This window comes from Bos javanicus, chromosome 10 (assembly GCF_032452875.1).
Source record: "Bos javanicus breed banteng chromosome 10, ARS-OSU_banteng_1.0, whole genome shotgun sequence".
Classification (NCBI taxonomy): Eukaryota; Metazoa; Chordata; class Mammalia; order Artiodactyla; family Bovidae; genus Bos; species Bos javanicus.
Genome location: NC_083877.1, coordinates 19,034,388 through 19,054,900, shown reverse-complemented (window position 1 = coordinate 19,054,900; position 20,513 = coordinate 19,034,388). Strand labels below are relative to the sequence as shown.

General features: G+C 43.6%; 1 protein-coding gene across 12 annotated transcripts in view; it reads left to right on the top strand.

Moving 5' to 3' along the window:
- Positions 1-234: 234 nt before the first annotated feature.
- PARP6 (poly(ADP-ribose) polymerase family member 6) overlaps positions 235-20,513 on the top strand; it is a 33,238-nt gene continuing 12,959 nt past the window's right edge. For 2 of the 12 annotated variants that reach the window (XR_009739035.1, XM_061430265.1), the window contains exons 1-19: positions 476-1,853; positions 3,730-3,936; positions 4,567-4,644; positions 5,372-5,466; positions 5,895-5,955; positions 6,184-6,274; positions 7,012-7,078; positions 9,522-9,671; positions 10,619-10,829; positions 11,370-11,423; positions 13,213-13,308; positions 13,611-13,703; positions 14,701-14,826; positions 16,104-16,169; positions 17,122-17,189; positions 18,475-18,523; positions 18,771-18,883; positions 19,592-19,664; positions 20,364-20,433. Coding sequence is in view for 10 of the 12 variants with exons in the window: in XM_061430265.1 (XP_061286249.1) it covers positions 3,934-3,936; positions 4,567-4,644; positions 5,372-5,466; positions 5,895-5,955; positions 6,184-6,274; positions 7,012-7,078; positions 9,522-9,671; positions 10,619-10,829; positions 11,370-11,423; positions 13,213-13,308; positions 13,611-13,703; positions 14,701-14,826; positions 16,104-16,169; positions 17,122-17,189; positions 18,475-18,523; positions 18,771-18,883; positions 19,592-19,664; positions 20,364-20,433 (1,564 nt within the window). In the remaining 2 variants the exon portion in view is untranslated. The other 10 variants (XM_061430259.1, XM_061430258.1, XM_061430260.1 and 7 more) reach the window with 10 other exon arrangements.

Sequence of the window (20,513 nt, the reverse complement as noted above, 5' to 3'; positions counted from 1 at the left end):
AGTCTTGTTTAGAGGACCCTCCGCGGACCCGTGGGGTGCCTCTTGTTTCTGCTGGCACCGGTCCCGACCCACAGCGCAGGCGCCATCGTCCGCTCCGCACCCCCTCCCAACCAGCGGCCATTGAGCAGGCGCACCAAGCTTGGAGTCCGGGGCGGGGGCGCGTCCAGAGGTAGGCCGCTAGGCAGTTGGTTCCGAGCGGGCCACGTGACCACAGTGCCGCCGCGCGAGCGTGCGCAAAGTGGCTCAGCGCCGCCGTGACGGAACGACGAGGCGTTGGGGCGCGCGACCTCGCCCGCCCGGCCCGGCCCCCGCCCCTTGGCCTGCCGCTCCGCCCCCGCGGGGCGTCCCGGGCCGCTCGTCTCCTCGGCGGCGGCCGCGCGCGGCCCGGGGTCGCCGTGAGTACTCGCGAGGCCGGCCTGTGGGGCGGCTGCCACCGGGACCGGGCGGGGCGGCCGGGCCGCGGAAAGGGTGCGGGGCCCGCCTCTCCTCGGCCGGGGTGGATGAAGTGAGGGGCTTGGACCGGGTGGCTCTGAGGTGCCCTCCTGGCCTTGACAGGCGTCGCTCAAGGCCGGGTCGCTAGCGACACAGATCGGGCACAAAGCTTCTTTCCCGGGAGGCAGGTGTTGGGGGTCTCCAGAGGAAAACGGAGAAGAGGTCTAACAGCTCCCCCCAAGGGAGGCCTCACGGCCTGTTCTGGAAGCGCGGGTGACAGCCAGTGTTCGGGGGCTCACCCCGGCCCGGCCCTCCGCCGCGTACCCGGGATAGCGTTAGGTCCAGGAGTTCGCCGCCGCGCTCTTTGTTCCATGCCCTAGGCTTTCCGGGTGGAGCACTTGCTGTAGAGCGGAGTAGCCTCCTTGCCCAGGACCATAAAGGTGGGAGTCAAATCCAGAGTTTAAACGTTGAGATCGGAGGCTTCTTTGACTGGGTGTAAAGTTGTCACACCGAGAAGCGCTCGTGGACGTCGACCACGACTTTTGTGGTCCGGGCTTGAGGCTTAATTACATATGGCCAGTTCCCGTGCAAATTCCCTGTTTCTGCTGTCGTCCGAAGTACTGACCGACAGACACCGTTCTCTGGGCTCTTCACACAGTCTATATTTGGCCTTGGTTTTCTTGAAAGGTTCCCTTCTTTACCTCATTTAGATAAGTTGGATAGGTCTTTCTTGCTTAATTCATTAGCACCTCCCTTTATTGCTTGTGACCATATCACAGGAAGAGTGGATGTGAGTGGAACCTATCAAATGTGCTTAAGTCCCAGTTCCACTTGCCTGAACCTAAGCAAGTTACTTGACCTCTCTACCCCTGATTTTTTTTTTTATAGGTAACGTGAAAGCTTTGAAAAAGACTATCTTTCCAGCTTATTCCTGTTTAAAATGTAATTCTGTGAATTAGATAACTTCCCACTATTCCCCTTTTGCCACTCTTCGTCATTTAAACCCTTTCTCCATCTCAGAGGAATGAGCTTTCAGAGTTGAAGGTGGGACTCCCTTTCACTGAAGCAGCCTGGGTTGAAAAAGATGGTAGTCTCTGAATTGTCTTTTCCCTGGACAGGAAAAATACCCTCTGAATTATCTTTTTCTCCTTATGATAACAGCAGAAAGCAAGCAGCAACAACCCTTGGAGAGAGACTAAGTTTTCTTGACTTCTACAGTGACAGAGAGCTTGTGAAAGTTGGTATTTCTGGCCTACGCTGCCATCATTCTACCACCCAGCCGAAGACGCCCCAGGCTGGACATTAGTGCCTCCCTCTTTATTTCTCTGTGATCATCCAGATCAGCACCTGACTGTTTATTTTCAAATCTCACAAACCCAGCCCCCAGATCTTCATGTTCTGGTTCTCAGCTACTGTTGAAGGTGAATGGAGTCTTGCTCTTTAAAATTATTTTTGTATGACTTTTGTCTATGTAGTTGTGTTTAAGTTCTTGTATGTATCTCCCCTTTGGCTTAGGTCTCCAGCAGACAGTTCATTCATTCAGTAAATATGTGTTGAGGGACTGACAATATAGACAATGAAAAGAGTCAGAGCCTCTGCCACCATAGAGCTTACATTCTGGTGGGAGATAAATACAACAAACAAACATTTTGTACATCAGAGTGTGGTAAGTGCTATGGAAAAAATTAAAGCAAGGAAGGGGGATGGAGAGTGCTACTGTATTGTATGTTGGGGTTTTGCTGTTTTATATGGGATAGTCAAGGTGACCTTCAAGCAGAGATCTGAAAGAGTAAAGTAGTAAGCCATGTGGATATCTGGGTGAATAGCATCCCAAGGAGGGTGACCAGCAGGGACAAAGGCTCCGAGGTGGGAATATGCTTGATATGTTTGAAGAACAGCAAAGAGGCATTTATGGAGTCTTAGTGATAATCTTCCTGTTCTTATTTAGAGTTAACTTTTTAGGGAGAGCCCTTCCAAGGGTAGTCTCTGATTTTTTTTTTTTTTAATGAAAATCTCCAACTATACACAAAAGTAGTATAAGAAATGCTTATGTACTCATTCATCACTTAGCTTCATCAGTAGTCATCACTTTGCCATGTTTTTTTCACCTGTTGCCCACCCCAATGCCCCTTCTGCCTTTTGTGCTTGAGTTGTATTTTAAAGCAAGTCTCAGATATCAAGCCATTTCTTCTCTAAGAACTTTAGTTGCAATTTGCTTTTACATATTGTTTTTGATGGGTCAGGCAGCCCTGCCAGCTGAAGGACTACTGTGATCTTTTCCCTGGCATTGTGCTTTATGTCACCATACTGGGTTAGTTACAGGTTTACGTTGGTGTCTGAGGAACAGACCACAGGCCCTTGGAATGCACAAGAATTTAGAACAGTGGTTCTCAGCGTAACTCTGAGGGGTTGTTGAAACAGATTGCTAGACCTTTGGAGTTTCTAATTCAGTAGGTCTCAATGGGGGATCTTAGAATTTACATTTTTAAACAAGTTCCCAGGTCATATTGATGCTGCCAGTTCACAGACCTTACTTGAGAGCCGCTGATCTAGATACTTAAGATGCAAGAGAACCATGTTGAAGATCAAGAACACCTCTGTTTAAGGTTGGAGTGGATGAAACTGATAAATACAAAGCCAAGAAGCAGTGGTTTTTAATTTTGCACAAGGGCTAGAAGTTAGTGTTTTTCTGAGCATTTCTTCAGATCGTTATTACATTTTGGGGAGAGTAGGTTCCAAGAGGAGTCCGGGGCATTATTTTGGCTGTGACAACTCAGACTGTCTATCAGAAAATGGTCAGAGTTGTTGAGACTTTTAAACTTAGCTATGATTGTTATAGAAAGGCTTCTAAGGATACTGGTTTAAAATAAGAGATAAACATTCAATCTGGAGAAATAACTGGGGATAAAGATTTTTTAAAAAGTGTCTGCTTCTGATTTTGGTTGACTCTATGAAGAACATTCTAAAATGAACTGACTTGACTGAGTAGCATAGCCTCTGGTCCTGGCATCATCATTTTGGCTTCAGGAGTTGATACAATGTTATGAACTAGAGCAGGGACTTTCTTCAGTCACAGCTCTCCAGCTGGAGGACAGTAGTGTCTTATGTTTATGTAGTACTTTCATGGTTCATTCTCTTTAAAGAACTGTGTGCAAGTGTGTCTACATGCATGCAAGTATGTTTCTGTGTACCAGTATCTGTACATATGTATAATAAAAGTGTACCCATAAATGTGTGCTTTTGTACATGCCACCCAGCTGTTAAGTGATGATGAGATCAATCGTCTACTTTCTGCAGGACAGTGACTTGTTACCACCACAACAGCAGATCCTGCCTTCCTCAGCTGATCTCCAGTCAGCCCCTGATATCGCCACCCCCCTCCCAACCCTTGTCTCCTCTTTTGGCCTCCTAAATGCCCATCTCGTTGGCCTGGGTTCAACTGGTGGTATGGAGGGGTGCTGCCTAGCACTGACCTAGGAGTGTGTGTTACCCACTGACCCAATGGTGAGAATTCACTGCCCACCTTTCTGATTGTCCAGGGGGTAGATAAAACAGATTGCAGACCTCACCTTCCCCCTCTGCTCCCTTTTGGAAGATAGGGTGGCTACTTGAAGTTAAAGGAAGGAGATGGGGCATGGAAACAGTATTACTTGGTGTGTGTTTAGGGAGTTTTCTTGGGAAGGAAGGCGAGAGTTAAATACTTGAAGGGATAGAAAGGGAGTTAGGAGACAAAAGAGCGAGGTGTGCTTGAGAGCTGCCTTGGGTAATGATCCAGAAGAGGCCAGCTTGTAATGGAACGTAGATATGCCTGAGAATCAACCTTGATATTGAAGCCTTCTGCATACCTACCCCACTGGCTACTAGAGCTTCAGTCATCATACCCAATACCTAAGAAGGCTAAAATTCCCTATTGTTTTCCTCTGTGCCAGCAAGTCAGTGCTAGACCATGGATATGACCGGATTCGGGAAAAGACTGAGATGTCCCCAAAGGGTCAGGGGAAAGCAGCAAAGGGACTGGGGCCTCAGTTATTCTATCCCAAGGGACCTCTCATTTGTGAAAATCTGTTTCCTGTCTTAACCCCACTCTGTTCCATGAGATACCAGGCACCCTTATTTCTTGTTTTTCATCATCAGGACATCAAAGGCCAGTTCTGGAATGATGATGATTCGGAGGGAGACAATGAATCAGAGGAATTTCTCTATGGAGTTCAGGTGAGATTACAGCCCCTAAACCCATGTTGGATGGTCTAAATGTATACTTTCCTCTGGATACGTCAGGAGTGAAAGAGATTATTTTGGAGCAGAGATGAAGATACAGTGTCAGTGTAATCTGAGGATTATCTGGTCAGAGCTGATCTCATATTTTTGCTCTTGCCTGGAACTCTCATCTTTTCCAGTATAAACTACACCCTCTGTGCATGGAGTTTAGCCATAGGTTCTTAGTTGGAAACAGTTGTTTTCTGATTGTTCCCTCACTAGCCAGCAGGGGTCATTTCATTCATTAGGGTCAAATTTTTTAAGATTCTTCTAGCAGTGTTTGTTCAGTGCTGTCACTGCCCAGGGCATGATCCTGAGCAGAAATGTTGGACGCTGCAGACAGAACCAATCTGAGTTAAATTCTGTACTCTTCAGCCTGTTCTGAGTTCTCGTAGGAGGGATACCTAAAGAGTCCTGGTCAAGGTTGAGAGAAGCTGAAACTTAAGGATGTGAACTCCTTAAGCAGAATCTGCAGTTAGTCTACTGAAACCTCCTAGAGTGCTGATGGGGGTGACTTGTCTGTCAGTGAAATCCCTAACTAGGGCCACCACCAAGAACTCCTTCATAAAGCAGCTTTTGCTTGTATGTGTTGCTATAGTTTGATTTCCCTGTTCCTGATGTTTCTTCATATTCTGTTTTCCTCTTTTTCTTCCCTCCTCCACCATTTTTGCTGCTGACTCAGGGAAGCTGTGCAGCTGACCTATATCGGCACCCACAGCTGGATGCAGACATTGAAGCTGTGAAGGAAATCTACAGTGAGAACTCTGTATCCATCAGGTGGGGCTCTACTTCAGGGATGGTAGGGGGCTCAGCCACTTCTTTGTGAGTTGCTAAAAGGGTAGAGGTTTTTCTTTACGGTGTGATGCTGGGGTCTGTGGACTTTCATAAGTTTTGAGCCTAATGATGGTGAGAGTTGCTCAGAATATTTAAGGTAGGCTGACAGGAGCAATTAGGAAGGTGTAACTACTTTTCTTAGAAGTTCGCTCTTATCCTAGATCCTCTAGACTGAAGTTTCACCTTGGGGGTAAGAAGGGCTTGTGGCCTGGCAAAGGCTTTGATTGTAAAAGTGGCTGTAGCTAACTACAGAGCCTCCTTCCTCCCTTCCCTCTCCCTTATCCCCAGGCTCACTTCTCTTTCCACTTCAATTTCTGTTCCCTTCTTTCTCCCTTAATGAGTCTCACATGTGATCACCTGTATCTCTATAGAGAATATGGAACTATCGATGACGTGGACATTGACCTCCACATCAACATCAGCTTCCTGGATGTAAGTGATGCTAGTACCTGCCAGCAGCAGGTCTAGTTGAGCTTGTGGGTTTTGCCACATAGGCCTGGAGTCTTGTTCCCAATGCTATATTTGAAGCACGTATACTTTGTGCCTATCTCTAGACCATCAGCAGATAGTACTGCGTGCATGTGTGTGTCTTGTAGTGAACACTTCAAAGGCCATTTCTCTCTGATGCTGAACTAGAAACCATTCCCCTTACTCTTGTAGGAGGAAGTTTCTACAGCCTGGAAGGTCCTCCGGACAGAACCTATTGTGTTGAGGCTGCGATTTTCTCTCTCCCAGTACCTTGATGGACCGGGTAAAGGCAGTGACTTTGTGCATCTGCGTGCTCTGACTAGTCTAATACAACGTTCTAAGTTAACTGAGATAGAGAAAAACTAGGAACAAAGCCTTTTGGTGTAATCTGAGGGCCATTGGTAGGAGATTTTCAGTCTTCTCTCATTGTTATCTTCATTCCCTATCACCTAATGTTACTGCTAAGTCACTTCAGTCATGTCCGACTCTGTGCGACCCCATGGACGGCAGCCCACCAGGCTCCCCTGTCCCTGGGATTCTCCAGGCAAGAACACTGGAGTGGGTTGCCATTTCCTTCTCCAATGCATGAAAGTGAAAAGTGAAAGTGAAGTCGCTCAGTCATGTCTGACTCCCAGCGACCTCATGGACTGCAGCCTACCAGGCTCCTCCGTCCATGGGATTTTCCAGGCAAGAGTATTGGAGTGGGGTGCCGTTGCCTTCTCCCTATCACCTAATAGTCATGCCTTAAAGACTTTCTTGGTTAATGAAATTGTTTTCTCTAGTTCCTTGTTATTATTTATTCTTCCCCTTCTCCTCAGCTTCCTTAATAGAAGTTGAGGATGTTTGAAATTGGTCAGACAGTTCCCAGAATCTACCTTCTGCCTCAGAGGTTTTCGTTTTCCACCATTATTGTTTAGAGTATTCTTGAAATCTGAGGAAGCTAATCCACTGAACTGGGGCTTTGGACTCCCAGGAGGATAGACATGTATATGTAGTAGGAGCTTTTTCTTCTCTTTGCAGAACCATCAATTGAGGTTTTCCAGCCATCAAATAAGGAAGGATTTGGGCTGGGTCTTCAGTTGAAAAAGTAAGAACTTTGATCTTTCTGGTTATGAATGTTTGAGGGAAAGAGAGATAGGACAGGCAGACCCTTGAATGTTTCTTTCCAAAAGTATATTTCTGACATGTGCCCAAGAAAGACTAAAATAAATTTGGGGAGTCCAGTTTATGGTTAGGTGGGGGAGCTTGTGTTTTTGGGGTATATGCCCTGAGGCTTCCTGGAGGTGAGAGCATTACTAGCATTTACGTAGCATTTAAAGGAAAACACAACCCTGGAATTAGAGTTATGCTCATCACACTTCCTCATAGTGGAGCCCTAGGATTTTGGACCGTTTTAGTTTACTAAATGTGTTGAGCACCTTGCTAAATAAGTATTTGGTATATAAAGAGAAGTGAACTCAGTCAAGTTCTAAATATAGTCCAGTGTATACTTGTTCTAATACAAGTGAAAATGTAAAGTTTAGAAAGAACACAGAGTAAGGTGTAAGTCAGTCTGGTGGCAGTTAGATGAATGAAATATGAAAGGGAGATGATTAATGGATTTTAGGGATGGATAAGAATTGTCCATGTAGACAGACTCTGAGAATAAATAACATTTGCAAGGGCAGTCACATGAGGCAATGTGCGTAGGAACTGTAAAATCAGAAAGGATCTTCTGCTTTTATTTTGTAGGCAGTGGGAACTTTGAAAGGTTTTAGGCAAAGAAAGGGTATGGTCAGATTTAATTATTAAAAAAACATTCTGGTAGCATTGTGCAGCATAGATAAAAGGAGTATTACAAGAGACCAGAACTATTTTAGTAAGAGCTATTTGTAGAAGTTCATACGTGAGATGATGAGCCAAAGTATGACTGTAGATATGAGTACAGACAAGAGATAGACTAGAAAGATTTGCAATGTTTAAAGTCAGACTCGAAGACTAATTTGGTTATGTTGTATATGATAAGAGCCAAGGAATAGAGGAATATTACTCTTAGGTTTCCAACCTAGATGTCTGGGTAAATTGTAATACCGCTCATTTAAATAGGAATTTAAGAAGAGGAACAAGTTTGTGGGATGAAGATAGATAGTTCCATTTTAAATATGTTATTTAAAGGTAACTTTGGGATATTCAGTGGAGCTGCTCAATAGAGATGTAGATTTGATACTTACAGGAGAGGTACAGGTTGAAGATAGATTGCAGTGTCCAGGTGAGAGTTGCATCCAGTGTAGAATATGAGAACATCAAAGGAGAGTTAGATAGAATGAGAAGAAAATGAAGTCAAGGGCAGAACACTCTTTAAGCCAGAAAAAAATGCCAAGAATAGGTAGAGAAAGAAGAAACACTGAAGGTAGGTTAGAGAGCTTGGAGGAGGATGGGAAGAGAACAGTGTGAGAGAAGGCAAGGAGGAACATTTCTACAAGGAGGGCCAAATGCCAGAAAGGATGAGTAAGAAGAGAACTAGGAGTTTCGGTTGGATTTACCATCAAGGTAAGAGCAGTTGTAGTGAAATGGTGAAAGTAGAAACCAGAATATAGTAAGTATTCTGGAGAAGTGAGTGATTGGCCACAAAGTAAAAACAGTGAAATATGGACTAAGAAATTTGGATGAGGATTAGAGGGTAGCTAGGTTGAAATAAAGAAACTTGGAACTTTTTGTAGATACGGGGAAAGGAACTGACAGGAAAAGGGAATAATTGCCAGATCAAAGTCCCTGCAGAGGGGCTGAGATCTAGAGTACAGCTAGAGCAATTGATCTTAAGAGCAGGATCAGCTTGTCTCCAGAGGATGGAGGGATCAAAGTGAGGCTGGAAATGGAAATAGATATTGTACTAAGGTTGTCAAATCATGGAAGATGATATCTGAAGGCTTCAGTTTTCTCTGTTGAGAAGAAAGATTATCAGTTGTAGGTAAAGTTAGGAGCTTAAAGAAGATGATAAGGATTTAGAATAATAGAGTAATACTAGAGAGAACTGATCAAGGACAGGTGAAAGAACTGACAGGACTAGTCAAGTTGGAAACCGTAAATTTGAGGTTGTAATGTTTTGCCTAACAGTATCAGTACCCTTCAGGTTCCTTGTCCTTTTCTTCACTATTCACAAGGCCAAGGGTAGTACTCACCTCTATTCCACCACTTCTGTTTCACTTTCGGTATAGCTCTTCTTGGCAGTAAATTGCCAGGTTCACAGCCTTTGAAGACTCATGTTTGAGATCTTCCTGTAAAGGCAAAGCATCTAAGAATTTTTCTGGTCCATTAGACTACGTAAGGGAGTGGGGATTTACCCACTAAGGTCAAGAGGTAGTTTAGAACAGTACATATCCATGTGTTAAGATTATATCAGAGGGATCTTGAGACACACACAGTTCCCTAAACCAACTAGCTTTGCAGTCTCCAAGCCTGAATTTTAGATTAGTTGCCTTTCATAGTCCTATTTCTTGACCTGGGATTCCCCTGCTTGAGCTTTCTAAGTCTCTTCCTCTCTGATTCTTTAGAATCCTGGGTATGTTTACATCCCAACAATGGAAACATCTCAGCAACGATTTCTTAAAGACCCAGCAGGAGAAGAGGCACAGCTGGTTCAAGACAAGCGGTACCATCAAGAAGTTCCGAGCTGGCCTCAGTATCTTCTCACCCATCCCCAAGTAAGTGTTTCTCCATGAGCTTGTTGTCTCTAATCACGTTGATCTCTTCTAAGCCCCCACCCCACCTTCTTGATTATGTAAACTTTTCTGTCCTCTCCCTAGGTCCTCTGAATTCTGTACCTTTAACTACTAATACTACCCACATGATCTTGTCCCCTGTGTGTCTTTACCCTTCTACTCCTGACCCAGTAGTCATACCTTGTCCTTTATGTAAAATATAGTACATAGTGCATGGGGTCTGTTTGGAGAAATATATACTCACTTCTTCATCTTTCCTTTCTTTGACCCTCACCCTTATTCCCTATCCTAAGGAGACAGAAGCAGAGCTAATTAGGCCCCAGCCCCTTGCTCTTATGAAAGGGCACATTGATTTATTACCTGGGTTCTGGAAACAAGCATCGCTCCATTCTTTGATCCCAGACTTTTATTCCCCGCTTCCCCACTCTCTGTGCCTTCTGATCTTGCCAAAGGCAAATACAAACCCAGATTTGTAGTTTTCCAGGTACCAGTATTGATAGACAGTCAGACATTAGGCTCTTTGGGGTCCACCTGTTTCTTACCTAGTAGTTTAATCACATATATATTAATACAGACAACACACACACACACATTGAGCAAGTGAAACAGGTATCCTTTCCAAGGTATCATTCCTTAGCTGGCCTGGATGCTGTAGAGAATGACCTAGGCTTTAATGACATAAAACCTGACGTGTAGTGATCTATTTGTTTTGACAGTTTGATCCAATGAAACTTTCCTTGGATAGTTTGGGTTTTTTTTTTTGACCTCGCTGTGTGGTATGGCATATGGAATGTTAATTCCCTGACCAGGGATTGAATGCAGGGCCCCCTGCAGAGTCTTAACCGGTGGACCACCAGGGAAAACCCTCCAGGCTTCTAGGGCTCATACCGAATCCTCAGTTTCGTCACTTCTCTTTGCTCTCTGTTCAGGTCTCCCAGTTTCCCTATCATACAGGACTCCATGCTGAAAGGCAAACTGGGTGTACCAGACCTTCGAGTTGGACGCCTCATGAACCGTTCCATCTCCTGCACCATGAAGAACCCCAAAGTGGAGGTGTTTGGCTACCCTCCCAGCCCCCAGGCAGGTCTCCTGTGTCCCCAGCACGTGGGCCTCCCTCCCCCAACACGGACCTCTCCTTTGGTACATGGCTGAGGAGGGTTTGACTTGGTGTCAGAGGGTGGGAGGGGAAGTGAGGGAATACAGCTTCTCAAAATGGAGTGGGAGTCTGGTTGTCCAGACGTCATAAACCAAATCTGGGCATGAATCATGAATCAGTAGAATGGAACACATATTTTAATAGTTGTGAATTTATACCTACATAGTCTAGCAAGCTTCTCTGATAGTATATCAAGGAGCAGAGTCTGGGGTTGGGCATCCCAGGGAGATGTTGTGTTTAATTTTGTTAGCTTGTGGTTAGGACTTGGTAGTCAGCTACTTTACAAACGTCTTACATCTACCTTGAAAAGGGTTAAGGACAGGTGAGCCTGTTTGAAGAGCCTTTGCCAAAAATGTCTAAAGGTCTTTTCTGCAGCTTGGGGATTACTTAGACTGATCAGAGTTAGGGCTTAGCTACTTCAAGATAATTTTAGGTAATGGGCATGAATGAGGTGTTTCTAGTTACCAGCTTCCTAGGAGATTCATGAAGCCTTATTTTTTTTTTTTTTTTTTTACTCTCATCAGGTCAGTGGTCACTGCAAGAACATCCCCACTCTGGAATATGGATTCCTTGTCCAGGTAATCAAGTCCAAAGCTTCATTCCAAAGCCTTTCCACTATTTTCTGACCCATCTGATCCCTTAACATCTCCCAACTCTTCAGTCAATTAGCAAACATTTCCTTAATTGCTCTGCTTCCAGAACTATACTGAGTGTTCTGTGAATAGGAGAAAAGGCCTAGTTCCCACCATTAAGAAGCCTATAGCATTACTGGGCAGAGAAGGCAATGTCACCCCACTCCAGTACTCTTGCCTGGAAAATCCCATGGACAGAGGAGCCTGGTAGGCTGCAGTCCATGGGGTCGCTAAGAGTCGGACACGACTGAGCGACTTCACTTTTCACTTTCATGCATTGGAGAAGGAAATGGCAACCCACTCCAGTGTTCTTGCCTGGAGGATCCCAGGGACGGGGGAGCCTGGTGGGCTGCCATCTATAGGGTCGCACAGAGTCGGACACGACTGAAGCGACTTAGCAGCAGCAGCAGCAGCATTATTGGGAAGACAACGCTTATATACCACTTACGATCAAGTGCCAAATGATGCACTGCAAATTTTAAGTGCACTGATGCCAAGATAAGAGAAGAATTGACACTGATTTTCTTATAATCCTCCACATCCTTGCTCAAGTGGGCTTCACTTTTCCTCACAAACTTGCAGTGCTTAGCCGCTACTGGTCATTTGCTTCTTTTTAAAACCTCTTTATTTTCCTGACATGGTTTCACTTTTGCATCTCCAATATCTTTGTTCATGTCATTCCCTCTACTGGCATTCCTCACTGTATCTGCCTATTGTAATCAATGCCAACTTTTTCATAAAATCTTCTCTATTACTTGAAATGTATTAGATGGAAGTGTGTTGCCTCTCACTGAATTCTTTTGATACTTTTTGTTTTATATAGCACTAATGGGTCAGGTACTATATGCTCTCTTGAATTGTAATTAATGTATATACATACCACATCTCCCCTGTTGGACTATAGGGTCTGAGAGGATAGTCTTTTATGTTATTGAATAACAAAGGATACTTTTCAGTGAGCTAGGGATGTAGTAGGCATTCAACACATCTGTATTAAATGAATGAACAAAAGCCCTTGTGTGTCCATTTATGATTTCAATAGTTTGTGAAATGGGAACAATTTGATTTATACAGGCAGTATATGTGATTGTGAAAGCCTTTTAAGACAGATTGTGTAAAAAATACTTCAAGATATTGCTGCATGTGCTCTGAATTTGTGCTTTCTTCCCATCAGAGTTTTGTTTGTGGTCTTGATCATCTTACAGGCTGATTGTCCTAGGTAGTTAAACATGGCTTCTCAGCACCACCCCCACCCCACCTCCCACCCCCACCGCCATCTGATCATGGACTGAATACTCAACTCACTTGTCAGATGGGGGCAATCTAATTACTGCAAATAATATTAATAGTTTGATTAGTATTTCTTACTATTATAAAATACTCTTACAGAAATCATCTTTTTAATTTCAGTACTTCTGTAAAGTGAGTAATGTCCATTTTGTAAATGAAGAAACCAAGGCTCAAGTTAACTTGCCCCAACTTATATATGGTATTAAGTAGTAGAAGGGAGAATCTTAACCCAGTTCTTCTACCATGGCTGGTCTTTTTTCCATCATAATATATAGTCTTCCAGAGTTAGGCCATTGATTTAATCAAGTGCACGACCCAAGAATAGAGTCTACCTTAGGCACAGGGCTGGGAGGTAGGAGAGTAATAGAAAGGAAATTCAGATTGTTTCCTATATCTGGGTCTTGACTTCCAAAAAAAGACTTAATAGAATCTCCTCTCTCCCCAGATCATGAAATATGCAGAGCAGAGAATCCCAACATTGAATGAGTACTGTGTTGTATGTGATGAGCAGCATGTCTTCCAGAATGGGTCCATGCTCAAGGTATACACCTCTATTTTGTGACCCTTTCTTACACCCTTAGCTAAGTCCCATTAGTTCCTCATCTTTCCATTTTTCCTTTCTTCTTGGATCTGTGGTAAAGGTAGAATTCTGTCCATACTCCCTGAGACTCTGGAAATAATAGTTTTTCTCCGAAAACAAGTCTCAGCAGTCCTGTTAGGAAAGATGAGGATATGTGAATATCAGTCTAGAGTTGTCCGAGGTCAGAAATGTCCCTCTTGCCCTATGACACCTTCTTATTGCACACCTCCTGCCACCACCATCTCTTTAATATGTCCATTCAGCCAGCCGTCTGTACTCGTGAACTGTGCGTTTTCTCCTTCTACACGTTGGGAGTCATGTCCGGAGCTGCAGAGGAGGTGGCCACTGGAGCAGAGGTATGGGGGATGGAAGAGCTGCTGGGGAATTGGGATCATTTATGGCTGGGAATCCCAGCAGTTTCACTGCTTGGAATTTAATCTCCAGAAATGCTTTCCTATGTAAGGATGTTCACTGTAGTGGTTTTTTTCTTTAATATTTTATTTAAGTTTTGGCCACACCACATGGCTTGTGGGATTTTAGTTCCCGACCAGGGATCAAACTCATGCCCTAAGCAGTGAAAGCTCAGAGTCCTCTAATTGCTGGACTGCCCGGGAATTCCCTAGTATTGTTTATAATAGTTGAAAAAAGAAAAAATAGATACAAGCCCATTTGTACAGGGTCCAGTTAAAGAAATGATGGTTTTATTAATTACAGTAGAAATACTATATAGCTATTATTTATGGATAGAGAATTATAACATATATAAATAAAATATAACAGTGTGTATAATTATTTAAAATTTGCCCATATGATAAAATAACAATTTCTTTAGGAAAAATATCTGGAAAAATATACATCAAACTTTGCAGTAGTTAATGTGAAGAATGAGATTTGGGGGCAAGGGGATGGTTTTTATCTTCTTTTAATCATTCTTTTAAACATTGTTCTTGAATTTTTATGATAAGCTTGTATTTTCTAATAAAAAAATCAAAACATTTGTGGTTTTTAAAATTTATTGAAATATAGTTGACTTTATAATGTGTTCATTTCTGCTACACAGCAAAGTGATTCTGTTATATATGTACATTCGTTTTCATATTCTTTTCCATTATGGTTTATCACAGGATATTGAGTATAGTTCCTTGTACTATACAGTAAGACCTAGTTATTTATTCATTTTATACATAATAGCTCACATCTGCTAATCCAAAACTCCCAGTCTGTCCCTCATATTTGCTTTTAAAAAGAGAAATACCAAGTGCTTCCAGAAGGTAGACCTATGCTGGATACTGTGCAACTCCCAGCCCCATGAAATCGTTTAGCTTTTGTCCCCTTTCTTTCCTTTCTCCTAAGGTGGTGGATCTGCTGGTGGCCATGTGTAGGGCAGCTTTGGAGTCCCCTAGAAAGAGCATCATCTTTGAGCCTTATCCCTCTGTGGTGGACCCCACTGATCCCAAGACTCTGGCCTTTAACCCTAAGGTATAGTTGCTTGGGAAGAAAGTCAGGACTAAGGAACAGAAATGGTGAAAGACAATGGGAGACTACAGGCTGTCATTCTAGTGTTCACAACAGCTGGGAATAAGGGGACAGAAGAAATGGCACACTTGTTTCTTGGCTCTTGAACCCTCAGATTTAACTCTTTAGTGAACAAGTAACTAAACATAACTAATAGTATAAGGGTAACTTCTGAGTTTCTGAGAAGACAGGGAGACAAATTAACATTAGTTATGTTGGAATAATACAGACTTCGAAGCCAGACAGACCTTGATTCCATTTGAGGTTCTGCTGCTCCCTAGCTGAATGGTGTTAGGCAGATCACTTAACCTTTCCGAACCTCAATTTCTTTATCTGTAAAAAGTGGATAATATCTATTATAAAAATGAGACATAATGTATATAAAATATTGTAATAGTTAGTGTTCTCCAGAGAAATAGAACAATAGGAGATGTATAGAGAAAGAAATGTACTGTAAGGAGTTGGCTTCTGTGATTATGAAGGCTGAGAAGTACCAGGCTGAGTAGTGGGTAAGCTGGAAATTCAGGAGAGCTGATGTTGTAAGTTCCAGTCCAAAACCCAGCAGACTCAAGATTTGAAGAGCTGATTTTTTCAGTTCTAGTCTGAATGCAGGAAAAGACCAGTGTCCCAGCACTCAGGCCAGAGGAGTTCCCTCTTACTCAGCTATTTTGTTCTATTCAGGCCGTCAACTGATTAGATGAGCCACCTGAATAGGGATGGCAGTCTCTTTTACTCAGTCTGCCATTCAAAGGTTAATTTCATCTAGAAATACCTTCACATACATACCTAGAATAATGTTCAATTAAATGTCTGACACTTCATTTCCCAAAGGACACAGTTGACAGGTGTTGAAATAACCATTACATGTACCCAGGACAGTGCTTCACAGTTGCTCATTTCTGTGTGTCAGGCACTGTATCAGATTCTTTACATGTTATTTAATCTTCAGTTTAAATAACTAACCCTATGAGGGTAGTAAGGATTTTTTATCTTTACTTATATACATGGATCCTGAGGTTCTGAGAGGTTAAGGAACTTACCCCTACTACTCTCAGCTGGTAAAAGAACTGGCACATGATTCTAGAACTTCTTGGCATTAAGTCTGTGTTCTTTGCATGACATACTATGCTGTTTCCCTGGGGCCTAGATTTCTTTTGTACATGTGGCCCTCTTTTTCAACAGATCTTACTCTCTTCCACTTTTCTTTACCTGGTTCTTCTTTCCCTGTTGATTCCCCACAGAAGAAGAATTATGAGCGACTGCAGAAAGCTCTGGATAGTGTGATGTCCATCCGGGAGATGACCCAGGTATTCTGTCCTCTGCCTGTCCCCTGCCTGCCCACTCAAGTGCCCTGTTCTGTTTGAAATTCATTGGATTGGAGTGAAGATTTAGAGATGCTATTCAAATTCCTCACAGTATTCTCTTTAGTTTTCCCTCTTTAGCTTTCCTAGTCTTTGTTCTCTGGTTTGTTAGCTCTGTTACTCCTATTTCTCACTCCTTATGTCTCTCTCAACCTTTACCTTTGCTGCTAATTCCTTCACAAGTTGTTCCTATTTAATGTTTTTTTTTTTTTCTTTAATAATTCTTAGGGCACTAGAGAAGTTAGGGAAGGACTTCTGTCCAGGGTTGGGAGGGTAAGGAGGGGGGCTTGGAGGTAAGGAACTAGACCCAGGGGCCTGCATCTTCTATCCTTCTAGGGGTGGGGCAGCCACATGGAGCAGTGACCATCCTTTGACTCAAGGCTGTCCCTCACCAGACTTCCCCACCCCTCGTCTGCAATCTCTGCATGAATAGACATTCATTTGTACTCACATTTACAGGTGGGCCTCTTCTCAGCAAATCCTATATATCACAGTTCAGATGAACACATAACATACACCTAGGAGGGATGATTTACTTGTCAGAAGAACTCTGTGTTTTATGTAGTTTTACCACAGGATTCCTTAGCCTGATCTTTCTGGGACATTGATTTTATTTACTTATTTATTTTTTTTGATTTATAATCAACTTTTTAGGGCTGTAGGAATTGCATAAAATGAGGGAGACCCACCTGCATGTTGTTTTGTAAGCATCTTCAGTCATTTTCATATTTATTTATGAGTCTTCCCAGCCTGATGGGTCCTTGAGGGTGGGAACCCCATCTCCTCTTGGTTTGGTGTGGTCTTCAGTTCCTGCCTTGCCCCGGGCCCTGATAATCTGTGGAAAGTGGGAGGGCTCCCACCTCTTCTGGGAGATAACCTTACGGCCTTTGTCTTACAGGGCTCGTATCTGGAAATCAAGAAGCAGATGGACAAGCTGGATCCCCTGGCCCATCCTCTCCTGCAGTGGTATGAGTAGAATGGTTTATCCTTCAGCAGTTGGGGGAATGGGACATAGTATCAGACTGGAGCCTATACCTTCTCTTAGAGGTGGTTTCAGCATCGTTCCTAAGATTATAGATATTATGGCAGCTTTTTCTTGGGATTTTATTGATACACCTGGCTTGGCTAGGAACTGGGAGCCAACAAAGAAGCCGCAAGTTCTAAGACTATGTTTCAAGTTCTCTTTAGTGTTTCTTGTTTCCCAGTAGGTTTTTGAGTGCTGCTTGCCTATAGGAATTAACACTTCATTTCAATTAGATTTTCTATGCGTGCAGAGAGGTCCCTCTCTTTGTACTCCCTTTCTCTGTCTCAAGCCCTTCCCTGTCGATGTTAACTGTCCAGAGGCTTGGAGCACTGTTACTACTCCCTTCTCTGAGCAAAGGTTCTGACCTTGTATTTCCTTTCTACTTCCCTTCACCCCCTGCTCTCCCTTCCTGACCTTGATTTCTGTTCTCTCTTCCTGGAATAGCTTTCCCTTTCTAGCCTGTTTTGCTCTGTCAGGTCAGCCTTTGATGTTAGTACTTTTTCAGTGCACCATGCTCCCTCTTAGCATGAGGAATGACCAGGCATAGACCGTTGAGAATGGCATTACAGGTACATGAGTGAAGCATACAAACAACCATAACCACTATAAGAGATAATGCCCCCTTGCTGAGTCCTCAGTGGCTTATGCCTTTGTTCTCTCCTGTCTTCTTGAGTTCAGCCTACATACAGGCCAGTATGTCCCTGAATTCTCAGGAAGTTCGTTCTAGTTTCCTCTGTTTTTTTCCTGCAGTTCAGACAATAACTGTCCATTCCCCCCATCTCTGAGAGCCTTCAGCCTTCCTCTGGGCTCAGATAGGATAGCTCCTGAGCCCCTGTGCTAAGTTTCTAAATCCCAAATGTAAGTTGTCACCATCCTAACACAGACCCACCTCTCTAATTTTCTTTGGTAGCTGACCTCTTATGCTCTTCTTTTTGTTCTTTACTTTTCTCTCCCTGGATGTAGCAGCCCACCTCCCACCCCTCTCTTTCTTTCATCTGTTGTTTACCCAGTAACTAGCTGGTCTCCGGTCAGTAACTTCTTTTACATTTTTATACACAAACGTTACCACCCACAGGAATATCCAGTAGTATCCTGGGTTCACAGTTAAAACAACCCTGGAATCCTTGCTTATTCTCCAAGGGGTAGAGCAAGGCTGCTGCTTTGTTTAGGATGGCCTAACCACATGTTTATTCTGTCCTTTTTGTTTTTTTCTCTGTTTTGTCCTAGGATCATCTCTAGCAACAGGTCGCACATTGTCAAACTACCTCTCAGCAGGGTAAGTGACCATTCTCCTTCTAAGCTCTGAATTTCTAGTGAGGGGCAAGGAGGGGCTCCAAACCAGCTAGTCACATTGGTCCTAGACCTGCCTGGTTAGACTTGTCCATCAACAGTAGTCTTTGGGCCAATGCATATTTCCTTTATTGGGGGTTGTACAAGCCTAATTTGCTCCCTATCCCTAGCCTTTCCCTCCCTGATCTCCCATTTCTGCTCTGTTTTCCTGACCCCACCCCCACCCTGGGCAGCAGCTGAAGTTCATGCACACCTCACACCAGTTCCTCCTGCTGAGCAGCCCTCCTGCCAAGGAGGCTCGGTTCCGGACCGCCAAGAAGCTCTATGGCAGCACCTTTGCCTTCCAGTGAGGAGTGGGGCAGGGCTTGGGCTGGGTGCTGGATAAGGCAAAAAAAATGGGGGGATGGCGGCAAGTTCACTTGAGGAATAGAAGTTTGTATGACCTATGTCCATCAATGTATTAAATGCTATTGTGGTAGGTGCTGTAGAGGATAAAGATATGATATGGTCTTTAATCTTAAGCTACTTAGGATGTAGTTGAGGAGAAATGACATTTACATATAAAAAGATGTGGTTGAAGGTAGATTGGCAGGGATAGATTTGAAAACTGCTTTGAAGAAAATCAGCAATTTATGCCTGATTTTGAGAGAAGAGAGGAAAAAATAGATTAAGAGTAACTTAAAAGAGATGTGAAGTCATGATTGAAAGCCATACTTGGGATCAGTGATAAACTCATTGAGTTTGAGATGAATTTGTTTAATTTGAAATATCAGGATGATAGGCAAATGAAAATATTGAACCAGCAGTTGAGGATTAGGATGGGATCGTTTGAAGCGTGGAAGAGAAGATAGGCCTAGATATTAAGATGTAAGGGTTAGCCATACACACACACATCTTGCATGCCTGTAACTATATCCGTGTGCACGTTCATCGCTAGCTTTATCTGTGTCCATCTTCATGTCCTGTGTGTGTGAGAATGGGTGGGAAGGCAGCCTTGGAATTTTCTTGGGAACTTCATTCCATGAGGAAACATGTATTCTATACTGCCTTACAGTGGGTCCCACATTGAGAACTGGCATTCGATCCTGCGCAATGGGCTGGTCAATGCATCCTACACCAAACTGCAGGTGAGCCTGTGCTCCTTTTCTCTTTCTCTCCACCTTCTCCCTGCCCCACTCATGTCGGGGAAGTCTGCTCTAAAGTACTCAACTGTGTTTGCCTCAGCATCCTCAAACCTAGCCTCCTGTGGGGCTTTCCTAGGGAGGAAGTTGAAACTATATGTATAGAATGAATATGGTGGTTGTATTTTGACCTGAGGCTTTGTTTTTAGGAATGGGAATATAGCTTTAGGCACAAATAGAAATTGCTGATTGCAATCACTGTGATCAATGAACCTGTTAGAGCTTTTCAATATATGTGACTATTCAGAGAGTTAATATAGGAGACTTATTTCTTTGTCCTGCAAGACTCCAAGGAATGATTATTATTCCTCCTCCTGCCTGCCTGTTCTGTATTCATTTCTAGAGGGCAGGGATCTGCATATTACCAAGGCCTATGGCAGGAGCATGGATTCTGAGCGATTGACTCAGTGGCTTTGCCACTCGTCACTCGCCAAGGCATCAGTATCTAGTATTTCGTAGGCAAAGGGGTTAACCTGCATCCACTTTTCAGCTAATCAGCTTTTCAAGAGTAGGTGCCTAAAGTTATCTGAATGAGTGAGAAGATTAAATGGAGGGACAGAGGGCTGGATAAGCCTTGTGGCTGCCTAATACACAGCCATGGGAGGGCCCAGGCTCATATTGCTCATCCTGGTGTTTCCCTGCAAGCTGCATGGAGCAGCCTATGGCAAAGGCATCTACCTGAGCCCCATCTCCAGTATTTCCTTTGGATACTCAGGTAAGAAATAATCTTTGGCCACATTGACTTTATTTACATTGCATCCATTTTGTGAATACATAAACCTATGCTGTCTCCTC